This window comes from Laccaria bicolor, genomic scaffold (genome assembly GCF_000143565.1).
Source record: "Laccaria bicolor S238N-H82 LACBIscaffold_44 genomic scaffold, whole genome shotgun sequence".
NCBI classification, from domain to species: domain Eukaryota; kingdom Fungi; phylum Basidiomycota; class Agaricomycetes; order Agaricales; family Hydnangiaceae; genus Laccaria; species Laccaria bicolor.
Genome location: NW_001889915.1, coordinates 332,385 through 345,848, shown reverse-complemented (window position 1 = coordinate 345,848; position 13,464 = coordinate 332,385). Strand labels below are relative to the sequence as shown.

Genomic DNA, 13,464 nt, shown 5'->3' with positions numbered 1-13,464 from the left:
GGTCTCGCTGAAGTGCCGGAAACGCTCTTCATATTGGTATTATTCTCTATAGTTTGTAGAGTGCAAGCATGCTTTCTGATTTTCGGATTCAAACGTTCTAAGTATTTTATGTGCTGCCAAGACCGAATTGCGTTACTTGTGCGCTGAGGATAGTACGACATCGCTTTCATCTACGTTCCAGATCTTATCCCAGACACCAACACTATATAATCCCCCAATCAAAAAGCCTGTATCCAAGTCATGACTTTGCGGGGCGCCATCACTTTTCTGGGAGATTCAGTGTAGTGGTCAGATAGAGAGTCAGACTCAGACTTCGAGGAGTTATTCACTCCCAAAACACGCCCACTCCCCACGACCATCGACGACCTTGCAAAGATGCTCGACGAATCCAATTTTTTTTGGCTACATGTCACCTGAAATTTGCACGCTCCTTCTCGACATCAGCGAGTTTGGGCTCGCCAAACCCCGCCCGACTTCAAAATCCATTGGTCTTCCAGTGGGCCCGTGCTTCTATATGAAATATCTGTATCAGGTTTGGTTCGTCCTCTTCACGCCAGGGTCCAGGCATGCGATCAGCGGCTACAGCCCAAAAATTCCACATGGTAAGGACTCGTTTGAAGCCACGGGGATTGCGCCTGACAAAGCGGCATTGGCTGAGGATTACGACGCGAAGCTCTGCGAAGAGGTTAGTCGGATGGGAACCCTTGGAGCAGTCGGCCATAATAAGGTGGCTGGGTGGAAGGCTTCCACTGAAAAGCGACCTGGAGTTTGCACAGCTGACGGACAAAGTCATGGAACTTTCAGGTGACCACCCGATGCGTGTGGGTTTGATGAAATTCTATCAAGACTCGCTGTCCAGATTGATGTCATTTGAAGAGATTTTTAAAGTCCAAGTATTCACTCTGATTTCGGATCCAAATGGTCTATTTTCTGTGCTGCCAGGATCAAATTGCGTTTCTTGTGCTTATTACAGTAACAATATTACTACTGAGCCGAGGATACGAATCCTGAGGACCACGCGAGATCCTTTGTTCTGGCCACATGGTCACTTGCGAAGGTGCTAATTTCAGAGGTTCGTCTTTGCTTGAGGGACAGAGGATAGTTCAATGCACTACTAGTAGTGGGTGTCTCGATTACAATACTTCGCAATTCCTGGAGGCGCTTGCACCGTTATTTCGGTCGCGATGTTCCAGTCGCGGACACACTGGCATTGGCATGTAGTTCGAGAGAGCCCGTCTTCAGGTAGCTTTTAAATACAGCTATAAGGACGCATGGAGTAGTGAGAAGTGGGAATGACAACCAATTAGGGCTGTCAGGATCCAACATTAAAGCGCAAAATTTATTGCTGCTGCGGTGACAGACAAAATATGCGAGTAGAAATGCCCCCTCTACCCTATAAAGGGGAGGTTAGATGAACAGTTATCCTCCTAAATAAGCTCACAATTCACGTACTTTCATATCTTCGTTGGATCGCTTGAAGGAGCACCTTCCTCTCATCTCCTGGTAACTTCAGTCTTGTTACAACAGCATCATAGAGTTAGAAGAGTCTTCGGACGTGGTCTGCACGGAAGGGTGGGTGACTCGAAGGGACGCAGCTTCTGTTAGGTATTAAATCACCAAGGTTCGCGTAGGCTAAAGGAACCTGAGGGCTTGACGCCAATCCGCGATCCTACAGAATCGAGTCCGTTTATTGATTTCTTAAATGTTATTGAGCCTATGACTGCAACCAGGTAGAGATATGTCTATCCAATCGACCGAAAACATTCCGTACGCCAGGCAGTGGACCGAGTGACGGGCTCCAACTTTATCGGGTGGGTGGGTCGACTCTGTCTTGTAGGACATTTGAACTGAGCATCTCGAAGAAATCGGTTTAGGTCCAGTTGGAAAGCAAGCAACAAAAAAAAAGCCTCAAGGAACTTGCAAAATTCTACGCCATGGAGCTGTTGGCTATACGTTGTAAGTGATGGTTGAGTTCAAGCCTGGCGCGTTTTCTGACTGCATGAAAACAAATAAACGAACACAACTCCCAAACACGTCCCGCTGCAATTCCTGTCCAGAGTCCATAGCCACCCACACGACCTCTGTGCTCACATCCAACTTAACGCATTCCGCGCCCGGCACTGAAAAATATCGGCAGTTCTACTTTTCTGATCTCCTCTACACCTCAGGCACATCATATCCATGCCTATCGCAATGCATGCGCGTATCCTCCTCGCGAGCTTTGGCTTCCGCCTTCAGCCTGTTCATGACCTTCTTAACCTCATAGTCCCAGTCCGACCGAAGGCAAATGATGATGCCCAGCACAGAGCAATACACCAACGATAGAGTCAGGCCGATCCATAAACCATGTAGCTTCATGTCCCACCAAAAAGCGAGCCAGATGCCTACGGGAATACCAAGGAGGTAGTATGCGCTGGAGAAAGATTAAGTACGTCACGTTAAGTATGGGCAAGTGAAAGATTACCTGAGATTCAGCAAGGCTCCCGTAAACTGTTTACCCATGGCTCTCATAATCCCTCCGGTCACCGCTGAGGTGGCATCAAACACCTGGAAGAGGGCTACCAAAGGCAGCATTGACGCCACCAACGTAATGACCTCTGTATTCCAGTTCCCGGTTAGGTTTCATTCGCAGAAACAACATTATAGCTATTTCGAACCTGGATCGTCATTGAAAAGGTACCCCCAGACGTTGCGAAACACCAGGAACATAGCACTAGGAAAGATGGACGGAGTTATTGGCAAACGAAAGCAAGGCCATAATAACTTGCCTTGGAATCATAGAGAGAACAAGAGCTAACATGATGGCGGTCTTCGCCGCCATTCCAGCCCGCATGGCCTTTTGTTCCCCGAGCAGGTTACCAATTCTGTGTCGATAACGCGATGTGAGCTATCGCAAAACGGAATGACACAAGAGCGGACGCACCGCACAGAAGTGGCCACTCCCAAAGCATAGGGCGCTTGGAAGGTTGTCGATGAGGAAGTTAGTAGAACTGACTGTGTGGCAAGTGACGCGGGACCATGCCTAAGTGACCCCCTCAGTCGGCAGAGGTCCAAAATTAGAAAGTATGAATACGTACAAAGATGCGGCGAGCCCAACCAACTCCCATGCCCACCACTCCGACGCCGTTTGAACTGAGCGAAGGAATTAGCGAATTAGCCAATGAGATGCATAGCCTTACCAACGCCACTCAAGCCTAACTGGATCAGCAGCCCCAAGCCTGTGAACATTCTCCTCGAGGGAGGACACCATGCCGCTCTGTCGACAAAGAATACACCATAAATGATCGAAATGGCTGACACGAGATTGAACGAGATCGCAGTGGCAATTGGAGCGCCAATGAAACCCAGCTGAATGGGTTTAGGACCCCAAACTACGTAGAATGATTAGATGCTGCTTCAAAATGAGGAAAACAGCGAACCAAGGATATAATTCAGGAAAGCATTCAGTGGTGCTACGACAAAGATAATGCGGGTGGGGACTGCGAACAATCCTGTTATAACACAGCTGTAAGCAACCCGGGCTGCCGCTCAAGAGGCGGAATATACCTTGTGACTGAAAATAGCGACTATTGTGAGTTAGGCACGATCACAACAGCATACAAACGGGCGAAGGTATACGTACCGGCTGATACAGTTAAACGCATAGGCTGTCAAAGCATAAAACAGACTTCAGTAACACCACCCAAAAAGGGAACCACACATACATACCTGGCAGCCCTAAGGAAACCCAACGGAGGTAAGTTGATGCCAGGTGGGCTACCTCTGGCTCTTGCCTAAGAGACAGAAGGATGGTTTCTGCGTTGAACCAAACCAAGAACATTGGCTGCAAGAAAAGAATTAATTAATCAAAGTCTACTCGGTCCAAGGAATGCAGACGTGCAATGAGTGACGCAGACATTACCACGGCTGTCGAAACATGACATCAGTCTCACTTGGAAGGAATATATTCAAGCACGGCAGGTAACTCACTCATACGTTGGGACCAAAGACCAACTAACTCGGGATGAGGCGAAGTCCAAGCGGATGGGAGCATGGTGTCGAGAACGCCAGAGAAGCCTTGCAAAACGGTAAAGCCGGTGACACTAGCGGTCATAGATCCCAAGCTAACTGCCGCAAGGGCGTTGGTAGACAACTGTCCAATAGAAACCACGGGAACGATGACTAGAGAATATTCCAAGAGATGAGTTCTGAAGTTGCACACCCGTCAGTATTGCCTTGTTCTGAGAAATAGTGAAGTGGTCATACCCAAAGACTGGCAACGCGTACTTGATGAGGATGCGAAGTTCCTCCCAGAACATGACCATACCGCTGCCAATGTCGACAGATCTGTGCCTGCTCACTTCCTCAACTCGGCCAGCGGGTGGAGATAAGAGGAGTAATTTCGTTTGGTGGAGCGCTGACTTTGGAGCCTCCTTGAAGATCGATACCAATAGTGGGTTCGAGAGGACGGAGGTATGGGTAGAAGCGAATGGTTCCTCTGCGCCGGACGGTAGTTGAATCATCTCCAGGGAATACCAAATCATCGGTGGGCCCTTCGTGCGTCGTGGAAAAGCGTGATAGGACTGCGTAGTCGGAGGGTAAAGGGGGGTCTTGGTCATAAGCATAGGTCGAGGACATGGTGGTCAAACAGCAACAAGATCGGAAAGCGATGAGTTCCTAGTCAAGTCCCGAGTTGACAACGTTAATGAGAGCGGGTCAAGCGCTAGTCTTTAAGTGACACAGAATGCGTAGATCCATCGCAGATTCAGAGCATTTTCCCATCTCTATGCGGAATTCAATCCAGTTTATGCGTCAAGTCTGGTTGGTCTCTATAAATAGACAGCCAAGCTTCTTGTGTCGATTTTTGAGTGGGGGAGCTCCAAAGTCGGAATTCTCGACGCGAGCCGTGTCCCTGGAAATCCATAAGTTACGTACTTGTTGAGACCATAGATAGAAAAATTGTAGAAAAACATACGGAATTGGACCTTTCTAGACGGCCAAAAATGCGCATATATTCACCGCGAGGTTGATTTCGAGTTGATTTGGGAGGTCCACAAGATCTAGAAGTCCAAATTTTCAAGGTATAATCAAGCGTGGATGATAGTGGGTCATGAGGAGAACAAAACATTAGTAAAATCTTCGATGAGCGATATGAATTGTGCTTAGGAAAGTTATGCGCCGGTTGAAGAGGTGTGTTGACGGGTATTTTTGTTTCTGTTGTCACTTGTTTCATTCACCTGGGCCCCTGTACAGATTTCCAAAGTGTTTCTTGTACTCTACGTATGTTTTGCAAAATCTCAAAGAGATTCTGCCCCAGATCCATAGAGCGCTTAGCACGGGGAATGTGTGTGATGGATGACGAAAAGTTACACACGTTTCTCAGGCTGACGGACCAGAATTGAACCACATGTGCACGATCAAACCATTAATTTCTGTGAGTAAGTACCAAGGTTGAGAGAATGACTGGCTTGAGGAGAGGCGAGTGAGGCATTGATTCGACATGGCTGAGCTTGAAGATACCTTCCCCCGCAGCGTTTGACCTTCGTCCTTTACGGAGAAGCTTTAAGCTTTGAGTATGTCCCAACTCGAAATCCCAATTGCGCAAGAATCCAATTTGACAGACAGATAATGCATCAGTTACATGCGCAGGTGCGGTGAGGTGCGGTGTATGTATGCCACTAGGTATACAGCCGACATTCCCGGAGTAGACGCCCAACCTTCTGACGCCCGAGACGTCATAGAGCCCAAGCTACCCAACCGACACAAAAAGCAAGATCCCCCAATAAACAGGGAGTGTTTTGACCTTCAGCTTCATTTTCGAACCGTCGCCTACACCTCATGCACACCACTTCCACGTCCATGCCCATGACCAAGCAAGCGTGTCTCCTCCTGACGTGCCTTATCCTCCGCCTTCAGCCTGTTCATGACCTTATCGACCTCATGGTCCCAGTCCGATCGGAGGCAAATGATCGTCCCCAGTACAGCGCAGTACACCAGGGAGATGGTCAACCCATACCACAAACCATGTAGCTTCATATCCCACGAGAAAGCGAGCCAGATGCCGAAAGGAATACCGACGATATAGTATGCGCTGCAAAAGGTTTGTCAAGAGGTATGTGTGCAAGAGATCCGGAAAGATTACCTGAGGTTTAACAAAGCTCCAGTGAATTGTTTACCCCTAGCTCTCAGAATCCCTCCCGTAACCGCTGCATTCCCGTCGAATACCTGAAAGAGCGCTACTAAGGGCAAAATGGATGCCACCAGACCAACGACCTCTGTATCCCAATTCCAAGTCAGATTCCTTCCACATAGAAAGAACTGCTTAATTCAAACCTGGATCGTTATTGAAAAGGTACCCCCACACGTTTCGGAATATCAAAAACATGGCACTAGAAGAGCAAGACAAAAGGTTTGTCAATGGCTGCGAGAAGTGAATGCTCGAACGGCATACCTTGAGATCATAGAAAGCAAAAGTGCCATTATGATAGAGGTTTTAGCCGCCATGCCCGCCCGCTTGGCCTTCTGTTCCCCGAGGAGGTTACCAATTCTGCATGCATCTGGATCAGCTATCGCAGCACAGAGCGGAATAAAAAGCGGACACACCGCACGGAAGTGGCAACTCCCAATGCGAAAGGCGCTTGAAAGGTCGTCGATGCGGAAACTAGAAGGACGGACTGTGTGGCAAGTGCTACTGGGCCCAGCCTAGGCGGCGCATCAGTAAGGAGGGATTGCGACAAACCACGGATACTAACAAAGACGCGGCGAGACCAATCAACTCCCATGCCCACCACTCCGATGCCGTTTGACCTGAGTGATCAAATCAGTGAATGAAGTTGGTTGATTGAACCAATAGGCTCACCGACACCACTCAAGCCTAACTGGACTAAGACTCCCAAGCTTGTGAACATCCTCCTGGAAAGCGGGTACCACGCCGTTCGATCCACGAAGAAGATACCATAAATGATTGACATCACCGAAACGAGATTGAAAGAGATCGCGGTGGCGAGTGGGGCGCCGATGAAGCCTAATCTGAATGGTTTGGGACCCCAAACTGTGTAGATCGGTTAGATGACGTTGCGAAGCGAAAGAGGAGGAGTTTACCAAGGAGATAGTTCAAGACAGCATTGAAAGGTGCTACAATGAAGATAATGCGAGTGGGGACTGTGAACAACCCTGTTATAAGAGAGTCATGAGCAATCTTGGGTGATCCTGATCACAAGAAGCGGAACACGCCTTGTGACTGAAAATAGCGACTAAGGATTGCGGGTTAGGAACAATCAAAACAGCGGATAAACGGGTGTAAGTACCGACTGATACAGTTAAATGCATAAGCTTAAAAAGCATGTAAGAATAGAGTCGGTGAAAAAGTAAATTCCCATACCGGGCAGCCCGAGGGAGACCCAACGCAGGTAGGTTGATGCGAGGTGCGCTACCTCTGGCTCTTGTCTTAGGAAGAGTAGAATGGTTTCCGCGTTCCACCAGATCAGGAACATGGGCTGTCAGGATAAACTTTAATACCGAACCTGCATAGGTTCTTGAATGCGCTCGTACGATTAAAGATACAGACATAACCACGGCTGTTAAGCGTATTCAGCCCTGCATGAACGAACGTAAAGTACGACAGGTAACTCACTCATACGCTGGGTCCAAAGACCGACGTAGTGGGGATGGGGTGATGTCCAGGCGGATGGAAGCATGGTGTCAAGTGCGCTGGAGAAGCCTTGCAAGACACTAAAACCGGAGACACTAGCGGTCATTGATCCCAAACTAACTGCCGCGAGAGCGTTGGTGGATAAATGCCCGATAGAGATGACTGAAACGATAACTAGGGAATATTCCAGGAGATGGGTTCTGAGATCACGCGATAATCAATACAGTTGAATGTTTTTTATATATAAAAAAGACGTACCCAAAGACCGGCAAGGCGTACTTGGTGAGGATGCGAAGTTCCTCCCAGAACATGGTCGTGCCGGTACCATTATCCGCCGACACATTCCTATCTATTTCTTCTTCAATTCGAGGGACGGGTGGAGAAAGGAGTGGAGTATTTTCGGTTGGTGGAGTACTGGCTTTAGAGTCTCTTTGAGGATAGACACCGATTACGGGGACCGTAGGGTTGAGAGGACTGAAATACGGGGAGACAGAAAAGCTTTCTCTGCGTCGGACGGGTCTTGAGTCAGTTCCGGAGGTTATTCCCTCTCGTGGTTCGTCAGTGGGCTCAAAATCTTCATGCGTTGAGGAAAAGCGCGATAAAATAGCATAGTCTGAAGGCAAAGAGGCGGGGCCTTGATAATGAGCATAGGTTGAGGACATAGCTGGCGTAAACGGCCAACGAAAGCAAGAGAGTTTACACCCGAGTCACACAATCTGAAAGGGTCTCCATCCAGTAGTAAATTTTGAGAAGCCGGGCGGAGACAGGGGCAAAAATATCCAAGTACCGCCCGGCGGGGAAGGTCCGAAGCCGAAACCGCGACACGTGATGGTGTTCTTTTTACCCGACATCCACGACGACCATGGACGGCGAGTTCGAGCTGTCCGCTACCCCGTTGAGACCGCCTCTCCAAAATTCATCGGCACCCAGAGACAAGGAGCCCGATGACCTTCAAAAACTAATTAAATGGCAGGAGGAACGGCTAGCGAGACGACTTCGTGGCGAATACGAGTCCGCGGTGCTCCATCTTTCAGAGGTCGTGAGTTGTTCCCGTCTCTCACGTCATCAGACGCAATATCGACCCCTTTGCTATTAGGTTGAAGGCAACCGTCAGACACCTGTCACCATCTCCTCTGTTCGCGTCGAAGGTGCAATACACACACGAAAGTCTTTCTTAGGCTTCATCATCGACCCCGCGTTAAAGGCATCGACTGTATCTCCCCTCGACTCCCAAACCAATTTAGAATCCGTTCTTCATACCACTCGTAGAATATATCATATGTTGAACAAGTCGGACCTTTTCGCAACGATCGAAGCAAAAGTTGAACGGGCTCGTGATCCTCTCGCAAGTAGCGAAGGTGTCGACCTGGTCTTCAAAACCCGCGAACGAGGCAGATACTACGTGAGTAGCTCAACTGAGCTTGGGAACAATGAAGGTAGTGCGGTCAGTTTTTTTTTTACTTTCAACCTACCATCCAAGCACTCATTAAGGGAAACATAGAGCGCGTCAGCACGTGTCCGTAATGTCTTTGGAGGTGCAGAGACATTCACAGCGAATCTCTCCCTCGGCACGAAAACCAAACGCGCATTCCGCGCTTCTCTGGTGACGCCCTTAACCTCCGACCTCGACACATTCGGAGAAGTTAATGTGTACGGCTTGGAGCGAGACCAATCGTCCTACGCAAGTTGCTCAGAGGGTCTCCGCGGGGTCAAAGCTGTTGTCAGGGTGAGCTAGGTCAGCCTCTAACTTTCACTATGCCCTCCTTTCTCATCCATCCGTAGAATGGCACCCCGGAAACAGGGACACATGAATTGGGTTATGAAGCCGTTGTGCGGCATATTTCAGACTTGGCGCCCACTGCATCTATTAGCATGCGAGAAGCGGCTGGGGAATCGCTCAAGTCGTCGATTTCTCACACTTACCTCTTCGACACCAGAGATGACCGCATGATGGCCAAGAAGGGGGTATACGCAAAACTATACCACGAGTTTGCGGGTTTGGGTGGGGATGCGTCATTTTACAAGGCAGAAGCGGAGGGTCAAGTATCAAGACCCGTGTCTAACGGCGTTGTAAGTTCTTTCCTCGGAAGTAGTTCATCAAGGTCTAACGCCTTTCCAGTCGATCTCCCTTGCAGCACGCGCAGGTCTCCTGTCTAGTCTCAAAGGGTCCACACTCTTTTCAGATCGCTTCCAATTGGGAGGGCCAACATCCATCCGCTCCTTCAAAGCAAATAGTATGGGTCCACGGGATGGACGTAGGTCCCTTCACCCTCACCACTCAGTTTAGCGCGTCTGATTGAACTCACTCTCTTCTCAGCCGACTACATAGGCGGTGATATCTACTATTCAGCAGGCGCCAGCCTCATATCTAATATTCCCAAAAAGCCACACTGGCCCGTCAAGGCTCATCTGTGGGTGAACGCTGGTCGGCTAGACGCCCTGGATAAATGTACGTCGATCCCATCCCATCCTCGTTCGTGTTGTGACTGTGTTCAACCTGATTACAAAGCTCGACCCTTGTTGGAGAGTATCCAAAATACCCTCTCTCGTCCATCAATATCAGCTGGGGTGGGTCTTATATACCGATTCGACCCTATAAGGGTGGAGGTGAACTTTGGCGTTCCATTGGTTGCAAGCAAAAGTGATGGGTCGAGGAGGGGAATACAGGTTGGCATGGGGTTAGAGTTTCTATAGAGCGTTGTGAGGTTATTCATCCACATATAATTTGATTTTCAACACTACTATCGTCCGCCGGTTTGCAGGAAGTTCAGCAAGTCCTGCTTGGCCCGAGTACTTATATGATTGCTGTTGGGATAAGACCGTAAGTAAGAGCTCAGGCAGTTACACGTATGGGTAAATGACTGTATAAGTCAATCTCTACCTGTTGGGATAAGACCGTAAGTAAGAGCTAAGGTAGAGATAAGTAAGTAATGTATCAGAAGAAATATAAGTAAAGGAATACACACCTCAGGTGGTTACATGTATGGGTAAACGACTGAGGTGCGAGGTACAGAAAGGAGCGAGAAAATTGTATATACGGAAGTAAAAGACAGTGTCAGTAACTTGAAATAGGAGTAAAGAGAGAACGTAGCGTAGGTTTCTAAACCTCAACACTCCCCCTGAAACTGTAGCTCCTAAATATTGATGAACTCCATTCCCATGTGTGATACAGGATTGGAAGGGAATGCCCAGAGGCCATAGTCAAACAACAGTATATGGCTAGATATTGATCTTTTGTCTTGAACCACCATCTTGTCAGCAGTCTTGCCATCCTCTTGCACTACATGTAATGCTTTGTATATCTGTACTTCCTACAGTATGCATAATCATGTTGGGCCAGCTGAGTATCTTGTAACTGCTCATTGTTCACTCATGGGTGTTGATCCCAGATCCACCCATTCTTGCCTCCTCCTTCCCTCTTGGCTTCAGCTATGCGAGAAGTTCAGAGTGAATGCTTCACACCATGAGTTTGATGAGATACTCCAATGTTGGTCAAGAGAGAGATTTTGTGAAGATGTCAGCAACATTCTTGGATGTGTCAATTGGGACAACAATGATATCTTCAAGGTTAACGGCCTCATGAATCCAGTGGGTCTTGACATTGACATGTTTGATTTTGGTATGACCACCAGAGTTTTTAGAGAGAGCAACAGCAGCATCATTATCACAGTAGACAGTGATGGGGAGGTTGAAATATTGGTCAATTTCGTAGAACCAAGTGCATACCCATTTAGCTTGCTTCCCAGCTTTGAAAACACCCATATATTCAGCCTCTCTGGTAGAGGTACTGACATGCCTCTGAGTTTTTGCTTTCCAGCTGACTGGGCCTCCAGAAGATATAAAAACAAACCCAGCAGATGATTTTCGACTGTTGGATTCGTCGGCATATGATGAATCAGAATATCCAAAGGGTTTATTAACCCCATCCTTCTGGTATGTGATCACAAGACTACTCATTGTTTTGAGGTACACAAGAAGGTGTTGAACAAGTTTCCAGTGCATTGGTTGAGGATCAGATGCATAACACATTAGTACCATGATGGAGAATGCAATGTCAGGTTGAGTCCCATTGGCAATGTGGTTAAGCATTCCCAATGCGCTCCTATAGTCCTTATTGTGCATAAATTCAGAGTTGGGAGGAGGAATAGGTGTAGGCTGTGATTCAACAAGAGTAATGCCTGGAGGAAGGGGGGTATACTTTGGGTTAGCATTCTCCATTCCGAAAGTAGCCAAGGCCTTCATGATGAGTGGCTTTTGATGGATAGATATGTTGCTGGAAGGGTGGTTAATGATTGTGGAACACTAATCAGTGTCAGTGTCCTTCAGGTAGTGGGACAGCCATAGGGAGTCTGACAAATATAGTGTTTGAAAGTCTGGTTCGGTCCGGTTTTTTGATTCCTAGGGGCATTAACCGTAACCGTAACCGGTCTGCCTTTTCCCCAGAAGTCAAAAGACCAGACCGGACCACAAAAAGACCGCAGACCGTGGTTTTTTGCGGTCTATAGACCAGTTTCGGTCTGCATCGGTTTTAACTGGTTTATGACCGGTCTTTAGGCCACTATTTTAAATTTGTAAATCGGTAAATTTATTAACATCTCTATTAGCTTCAAAACGAGCCCAAGAACGTCAAATTCCGTTAGGAATTGGTGTTTCTATAAAATAAGTCTGGTACATCTATTATTCCCAAAAGTAATTTACATTTTAATTCATATCTCTCTCGTTTTTTTACCAAATCGTACGTTCTTGGGTGCGTTTTAAAGGGTATTTAAGGGGTTACAAAAGACCGGTCCAAACCAGTCAAGACCGGTTCACGTTAACCGGTTTTTTTGTGGTCTTTACATCTCAAAAATAAAAGACCATAACTGCAGGTCCAGTCTTTTGCGGTCTTGGTCCGGTCTGGTTACGGTCTTTTTCCGGTCACGAGACCGGACTTCCAAACACTAGACAAATATGCGGATAAAGGTGTGATGACCCCGTAGTAGTCATAAGCGGTAGTTAGATGCTTGGGATTGTTGAACGTGACAGTTCACGGTACTCATATCCCGATCTCCATGGACAGTTCCGATGGAGATTGCTCTAGCTGCGCTTTTGAGTATTCTCTAGTCTCACGTCCTCTGAGAGTTCAACTAGCCATTAGTAGGACTATATATCAAACGATACAGAGATTGTGGTGGTAGAAAAGATATATTCGCCTCATGTAGGACATGAGGTATAAGTACAATGCTTATATAATGAAATGTAGTAACATATTTAGTAAATGAAAATGCAAAGGCGGGACGAGAGTTGAATCTTGGGGAGTGGGAAGGATACTAATGTAAAGGCAGTGAAGGCTTACTGGACTGACATGTTACAAAGCCCCCCACTTTCCGCTTCCCGATTAATCCAATCGTTGTTCTGGAAATACAATGTCATTGATGCGTTTCTTGTGCCAAGTTGGTTGAAGGCTGACTTTGGAGATCCCCTCCATGACGTCCATAAAGTCCTTGTTCGTAGGTACAGTGACTCACTATAAGTTTTGCACCACTTAAAAAATACTATATCTTCCTCAACTTCTGGGGACTAGTTACCATATAAATATGATAATATACAAATATTCTATATACATCTTTGACATGAATATGAGGTCTGAATCTCATCCTCTGCTTCATGTAGGAAAAAGTGAAAAAATGAGGTTTTGAGAGATTTACCAACACTTCATATGAGGGTCTAGAAAAATGTGAAGAATTAAGTACTTGCTGACTCAAGTATACAGAACTTTGAATGATATCAATTGGATTAGCGGTTGTTGAGATATAGGTGTAAGGAAGGGGCTTGTTTTGGGTAGATCAAAAATG

General features: G+C 47.3%; 3 protein-coding genes across 3 annotated transcripts; 1 reads left to right on the top strand and 2 right to left on the bottom strand.

Moving 5' to 3' along the window:
- Window positions 1-2,157: 2,157 nt before the first annotated feature.
- Window positions 2,158-4,523, bottom strand: LACBIDRAFT_310229 (MOP flippase; the record flags this gene model as incomplete). The annotated part of the gene is made up of 14 exons (XM_001887314.1): window positions 2,158-2,413; window positions 2,465-2,597; window positions 2,658-2,713; window positions 2,799-2,864; window positions 2,924-3,022; window positions 3,078-3,132; window positions 3,180-3,371; window positions 3,420-3,491; window positions 3,547-3,566; window positions 3,623-3,647; window positions 3,709-3,823; window positions 3,881-3,906; window positions 3,970-4,187; window positions 4,246-4,523. 14 exons carry the CDS (start codon window positions 4,521-4,523, stop codon window positions 2,158-2,160), a joined length of 1,611 nt encoding a protein of 536 aa, XP_001887349.1.
- A 1,369-nt stretch (window positions 4,524-5,892) lies between these two features.
- Window positions 5,893-7,965, bottom strand: LACBIDRAFT_143199 (multidrug/Oligosaccharidyl-lipid/Polysaccharide flippase; the record flags this gene model as incomplete). Its single annotated transcript, XM_001887313.1, has 13 exons — window positions 5,893-6,070; window positions 6,122-6,254; window positions 6,313-6,368; window positions 6,431-6,526; window positions 6,583-6,681; window positions 6,732-6,786; window positions 6,839-7,030; window positions 7,081-7,152; window positions 7,264-7,311; window positions 7,361-7,475; window positions 7,531-7,556; window positions 7,613-7,830; window positions 7,889-7,965. Coding segments are annotated over 13 exons (1,365 nt in total), but the record flags the coding sequence as incomplete, so codon positions are not given.
- Window positions 7,966-8,492: 527 nt separating this feature from the next.
- Window positions 8,493-10,367, top strand: LACBIDRAFT_186162 (uncharacterized protein; the record flags this gene model as incomplete). The annotated part of the gene is made up of 7 exons (XM_001887385.1): window positions 8,493-8,676; window positions 8,734-9,074; window positions 9,132-9,356; window positions 9,413-9,700; window positions 9,750-9,885; window positions 9,948-10,079; window positions 10,140-10,367. 7 exons carry the CDS (start codon window positions 8,493-8,495, stop codon window positions 10,322-10,324), a joined length of 1,491 nt encoding a protein of 496 aa, XP_001887420.1. The 3' UTR covers window positions 10,325-10,367.
- Between the last annotated feature and the right edge of the window lie 3,097 nt (window positions 10,368-13,464).